Source organism: Perognathus longimembris, chromosome 6 (genome assembly GCF_023159225.1).
Source record: "Perognathus longimembris pacificus isolate PPM17 chromosome 6, ASM2315922v1, whole genome shotgun sequence".
NCBI lineage: Eukaryota > Metazoa > Chordata > Mammalia > Rodentia > Heteromyidae > Perognathus > Perognathus longimembris.
The window spans coordinates 85089032-85095031 of NC_063166.1; the positions used below are offsets into that span (position 1 = coordinate 85089032).

Here is a 6000-nt window from a genome sequence, read left to right on the forward strand (position 1 = left end):
GGCTTTGTGGGCGGGGTGGGACCTGGAGGGTGGGGCGGGGCCTGGTGGGCGGGGCGGGGGCCTGGAGGGTGGGGCGGGGCCTGGCGGGCGGGGTGGGGCCTGGCGGGTGGGGCGGGGCCTGGAGGGAGGGGCGGGGCCTGGCGGGCGGGGCGGGGCCTGGAGGGCAGGGCGGGGCCTGGAGGGCAGGGCGGGGCCTGGTGGGCGGGGCGGGGCCTGGCGGGCGGGGCGGGGCCTGGTGGGCGGGGCGGGGCCTGGTGGGCGGGGCGGGGCCTGGTGGGCGGGGCGGGGCCTGGAGGGAGGGACTGGGCCTGAAGGGAGGGGCGGGGCTTTGTGGGCGGGGTGGGGCCTGGAGGGTGGGGCGGGGCCTGGAGGGAGGGGCGGGGCCTGGAGGGAGGGGCGGGGCCTGGAGGGAGGGGCGGGGCCTGGCGGGGGCGAGGCGGGGCCTGCCCCATCACCCTGGACCCGTGTTACAGTCATCAGAGATGTGCGCACTCCGCAAACACTGCCCAGCTTTGCACATGGGACGCGAGCACGTGTGCATCTCGGTGCCCACGGACACCAAGGGACCACTCAGTGTCCATGGCCAACTATCGCAGTGCCAGGCCGGGGTGGGGGGTGGAGAGGGGGTGCAGCGCTGGATTCTGTCGAGCTCTGCTTTGGAAATGGCACATAAGCCTATGCACACACACGCTTGCACACGTGCCCTGTGTACACACACAAACGCATGCGTTCACTCATGCCAACCTCTGCACACACCAGCATGCGTCCACACACAAGCCTGTGTGCACATAGCCACGGGAACGTGCACACCGCACACCCGCCCACACAGGCATCCACACTTACACCCATGTGCACACACACACATGCTTCTGTCACAGGCATCCGGCCGTGCGCACACTCAGGAGCCACTCATGTGTAGCCATGTGTGTCCTCACACGGTCTCACACGACTGTGCACACACGCACCAGCACGTTCGCACCTGCTCACGCCGCGCGCACCCAGGAATGCTCCTGCGTCCGCCCGCAGCCGCCGCGTGCACACGCGCGCCCAGCTCACAGCGTGCCCCCCGCCCCCCCCCAGCCATGGTCCTGCTGTTCGTGGTGTGGATGAAGCGCCGGGAGAAGGAGCGGCACACGAAGCAGCTGCTCATCGACCCCGAGGACGACGTGCGCGACAACATCCTCAAGTACGACGAGGAGGGCGGCGGCGAGGAGGACCAGGTAGGCGGGCGGCCGCCCGGGGACGGCGGGGGCCAGGAGGAGGGCCAGGGAGGCGGGCGGCTGCCCGGGGACGGCGGGGGCCAGGAGGAGGGCCAGGTAGGCGGGCTGCCCCCCCTCCCCCGCAGAGAGCTCGCCCCGCGCCGCCGACGCCGGGACTGGGGCTGGACCCCAACGTCCCCCCCTCTGCCGTAGCCTCTCCATGCAGGCCTGGCTCTCTACCACCGGAGCCAGAGCTCCACGGCCACGATCTTGCTGTTCCTAATGGGAAACTAGTCTCAGAGGCTCGTGAAGCTGGATCCTCAGATCTCAGCCTCGCGAGTAGCTGGGTTACAGACGTGAGCCCTCGGTGCCCAGGTTGTTGGGGGTTTTTGTTTTGTCTTGTTTTTGCCAGTCCTAGGGCTTGAACTCAGGGCCTGGGCTCTGTCCCTGAGCCTCTGGGTGTTCAAGGATAGTGCTCTACCACTTGAGCCACTTGAAAAAGCTACATCCAGCTTTTTCTGCGTAGTTGATTGGAGTTACAAGTCTCGCAGACTTTCCCGCCCGAGCTGGCTTTGAACTGCGATCCTCAGATCTCAGCTTCCTGAGTAGTTAGGATCACAGGCGTGAACTACCGGTGCCTGGCTTCAGTCTGGGGTTTTTGCAAGTGGAAAGGTGCATTCCTCTCGGGATGCTCAGAGCCCCCGCTTGGCCTGGGCCACGTTTGCACGTCCAGCCCAGGCTCCTCTGGGGTCCCTAGCCACGGCCCAGCCTTCCCGGGGCAGGGCTGTCTGACCTGGGCCCGCCGAGTTCCCAGAGCTGCCCGGCTGCAGAAGGGCCTGTGAACTTCCACACTCGGAACCAAAGAGGCTGCGTGAGGGTCCGTGGGGGGAGGGGGGGCGCCAAGGAAGCAAGGGGGCGGGCAGGCCCCACACCTGTGTGGAGGACACGCGGGCTTGGGGAAGAAGAACAAGAGACGCGCACTGTGGGCAGGGCGGACCAGGGGACGGACGGGGCAGGACCACGGGCGAGGCAGAAGGGACAGTGACAGGAGAGGACAGGGTGCTCTGGATCCCGGGGCACCCCAGCGCCCCACCCCCCTCCAGCCTCCCTGACTCACGTGGCCCCGCCCCCAGGACTACGACCTCAGCCAGCTGCAGCAGCCGGAAGCAATGGAGCACGTGCTGAGCAAGGCCCCCGGCGTCCGGCGTGTGGATGAGCGGCCGGTGGGGGCCGAGCCCCAGTACCCAGTCAGGCCTGTGGTGCCCCATCCCGGGGACATCGGTGACTTCATCAATGAGGTGCGTGGCCTACGGTGGGAGGGCCCAGGCGTGGCATCTCCTCTGAAAGCAAAACCCTGTTCACACACATACACACACGCACGCATGCACACACACATACACACACACACACACACGCGAGCAGGAGCCAGGAGCCCTAGGCTCTGCGCCACAAACCACGTCCTGTGCCTCCTTCCATCTTCCTTTGCGAACAGAAACCGCTGGCGTGGGCCTCTCCCCGGGGGTCTCCCTTTAGCTGCCTGAGGCCCTGCCCTCCGCCTCGGGTCTCACCAGGTCTACAGTGCCCACTGCATCTGTGAGGGGTCGGGCGACACCCACGCCCCAGCCCGGGTGAGGGCTGGATTTCCTCACTCCGCAGCTCCGGGGCGCCTCAGGACTCCCCAAGGAGCAGTTCCTCCTGCTGCCGAGGTCCCTCTGCACATGCCTCGAAACGCAGCGTCGTTCTGACCATCTATGACGCCGTAAGAGGTTTCAAAGCCCCCAGAGTACACCTGCCACCAGTTACTCAGAGGACATTGAAGATGCAAGCTACAAACCATCTGATACTTCAGTCCTGCCGGAGGAGAGGAGCATCCTCTCCAAGTGTCCACGGAGCAAAAGACACAGCCCTAAACACGTACAGGGACCTGGAAGAGAAGAATAAAGAGATTATACATATTACACACGCCCACAGAGAGAGATCTGGAGGGGGGGGAAATCTAAAAAGCAGCGATTATGCCTGTGTTCCTGGCTCGGAAGGCTGAGAACTGAGGATTGCAGTTTGAAGCTAGCATGGGCAGAAAGTCCACGCGACTCTATCTCCAATTAACCACCAAAAACCTGGACGTGGAGCTGCGGCTCAAAGTGGCGGAGTGCTAGCCTTGAGCAAAACTCAGTGCCCAGGCCCTGGATTCAAGCCCCAGGACCTGCACGCATGCACACACACACACTGTCTCTCTCACACACACATGTGCACACACACTCTCACACACACTCCCTCACACGTGTGCACACACACACCCCCATTACTGAGGGAGAGGCAGAGACCCCGAGGCTAACAGCACGGGCCGGTTCTCCACAGCCTGTGGGCGGGCTTGAACAACTCAGGCCCAGACGTCACTGTCCTCAAACTGCCACCGAGTGAAGCTGCTCTCTGCCCCATCTCTCTAAAAAGCCCCTGGGTCTCTCTCGTGTGATGCGAGACCATCCTGTCCCCTCGCTGTAGCCCCAGAGCCTGTGAGAAGCTATTCTGAGCAAAAGGATTCCTATGTAAATAGCTCACGGTGGCTAGCTGAGCGCTTCCCTTCTGGGGCGCGGGAGAAGGCTCCGGTGGCCATCTGGAAGCCGCCATCTCTCAGCGAGGGCAGCGTGGGAGACACCGCCACCCACGGCCTCCAGGTCCTCCAAGGAGGAAGAACTGCAGGGGCAGCGGGGCAGCCGGGCAGGCCAGCCCACCCTCTCAGCCCAGCCCACCCTCTCAGCCCAGCCCAGCCTCTCAGCCCAGCCCAGCCTCTCAGCCCAGCCCACCCTCTCAGCCCAGCCCACCCTCTCAGCCCAGCCCACCCTCTCAGCCCAGCCCAGCCTCTCAGCCCAGCCCACCCTCTCAGCCCAGCCCACCCTCTCAGCCCAGCCCAGCCTCTCAGCCCAGCCCACCCTCTCAGCCCAGCCCACCCTCTCAGCCCAGCCCACCCTCTCAGCCCAGTCCACCCTCTCAGCCCAGCCCACCCTCTCAGCCCAGCCCACCCTCTCAGCCCAGCCCACCCTCTCAGCCCAGCCCAGCCCACCCTCTCAGCCCAGCCCACCCTCTCAGCCCAGCCCACCCTCTCAGCCCAGCCCAGCCCACCCTCTCAGCCCAGCCCAGCCCACCCTCTCAGCCCAGCCCAGCCCACCCTCTCAGCCCAGCCCAGTCCACCCTCTCAGCCCAGGCCAGCCCAGCCTCTCAGCCCAGCCCACCCTCTCAGCCCAGCCCACCCTCTCAGCCCAGCCCACCCTCTCAGCCCAGCCCAGCCCACCCTCTCAGCCCAGCCCAGCCCACCCTCTCAGCCCAGGCCAGCCCAGCCTCTCAGCCCAGCCCACCCTCTCAGCCCAGCCCACCCTCTCAGCCCAGCCCACCCTCTCAGCCCAGCCCACCCTCTCAGCCCAGCCCACCCTCCCAGTGCAGGGCAGGCCCCTGGCCGAGCCTCGCTCTCTGTCACGGATGGACCCACTTCACCTCCCGCAGGCCGGGGCCCTGGCTTTGAATCCGTTGCTGGTTCAAAAGGAGAGCCAGGGTGTGCAGCGCCCCTGGGGACAAGCCCAGGGCCACAGAGGAGACGCCGGGAGGGTCCTGGCCGGCCATGGCCGTCGTGAGGACCTGCCCTGCCGTACTGAGAGCCAGCACGGAAGACTCGACCTGGGACAGGGGGCGGGGGTCCCCACCCTCAGGGGCACCCGTGGAGCAGGCACTGGGGGGCAGGGGGGGCCCCAGCAAGGCTGTGTGCTGTGTGGCCAGCTCCCCGAGCCGCGGCCAGCCGGAGTGGACACCTGTGGCTGGGGAGGGTGGCCCACAGCCCCCCGCCTTCCCCCTTGTGCGGCCCCCACTGGGCATCCACCACCCCGACACTTGCTCCGCGTACCCTGCCCTCATCGGCGCCCCGCAGACAGACACAGGGACACGCGCTGAGCCCGGGACCGTCCTCCTCCCGCCCCACCTCCCGGGCTGACCCAGCCCTCCCCATCCTAACCCCGTGTCTCTGCCCTCCAGGGACTCCGGGCCGCCGACAACGACCCCACGGCCCCCCCTTACGACTCCCTGTTGGTCTTCGACTACGAGGGGAGCGGCTCCACCGCGGGCTCCGTGAGCTCCCTGAACTCGTCGAGCTCCGGAGACCAGGACTACGACTACCTGAACGACTGGGGGCCGCGGTTCAAGAAGCTGGCGGACATGTACGGAGGCGGCGAAGAGGACTAGCGGTCACCCGGGATCCGCTCTGGAGGCGGAGGGGCGCCCGCCCCCCGCGGGGAGGCCGGAGGCCCCGCCCCGCCCCGCCCGCCCCAGCGTGGAGCCGTCTAGCATGAACACTGGCCGCCGGGCGCCGCCCCACGTCCCCGCCGCATCTCGGTAGCCACGGAGCATGAGGGGAGCGCGGAGACGCCGTCCCAACTCGAATCTCCTAGAACAGAAGCACTGTCTAGAAACACAAACAAACAAAGTGCCTTTGGGTACACACGTCAGAGTCCCTAAACTCAGGAGAGACTGGAAGCGAGAGACGGCCCCAGGCCCCCGACCCCAGCAGGGCCCGTTCTCGAGCACCAAGGAAGGAAGGAGGAGAACGAGTCTGGGAAGAGAGGGGTGACTTTTTTTTGTCATTTGTTTAAAAAAATGTGGGTGACTTGTTTGAAAAAAGTAATTTAGAGTCCAGATGCCAGCCGCCCGGTCGCTTCGGCTCCTCGGGCCTGGCGGGTAAGGCCTGCCCTTCCAGCCCGACCTCCAGGGCTGTCTTGGCCCTGGGTGACAGGCCGGGCCGTGTGGGTGGGGCTGTCTC

The 6000-nt window shown here is 66.5% G+C and overlaps 1 protein-coding gene across 1 annotated transcript in view; it reads left to right on the forward strand.

Annotated features, from left to right (window-relative positions):
* The window catches only part of Cdh4 (cadherin 4), a 356680-nt gene extending 351185 nt beyond the window's left edge, over positions 1-5495 (forward strand). The window contains 3 exon segments of the mRNA XM_048349680.1: positions 1081-1220; positions 2333-2497; positions 5220-5495. Coding sequence (XP_048205637.1) covers positions 1081-1220; positions 2333-2497; positions 5220-5426 — 512 coding nt within the window. The 3' untranslated portion in view covers positions 5427-5495.
* The last annotated feature ends 505 nt before the right edge of the window (positions 5496-6000 follow it).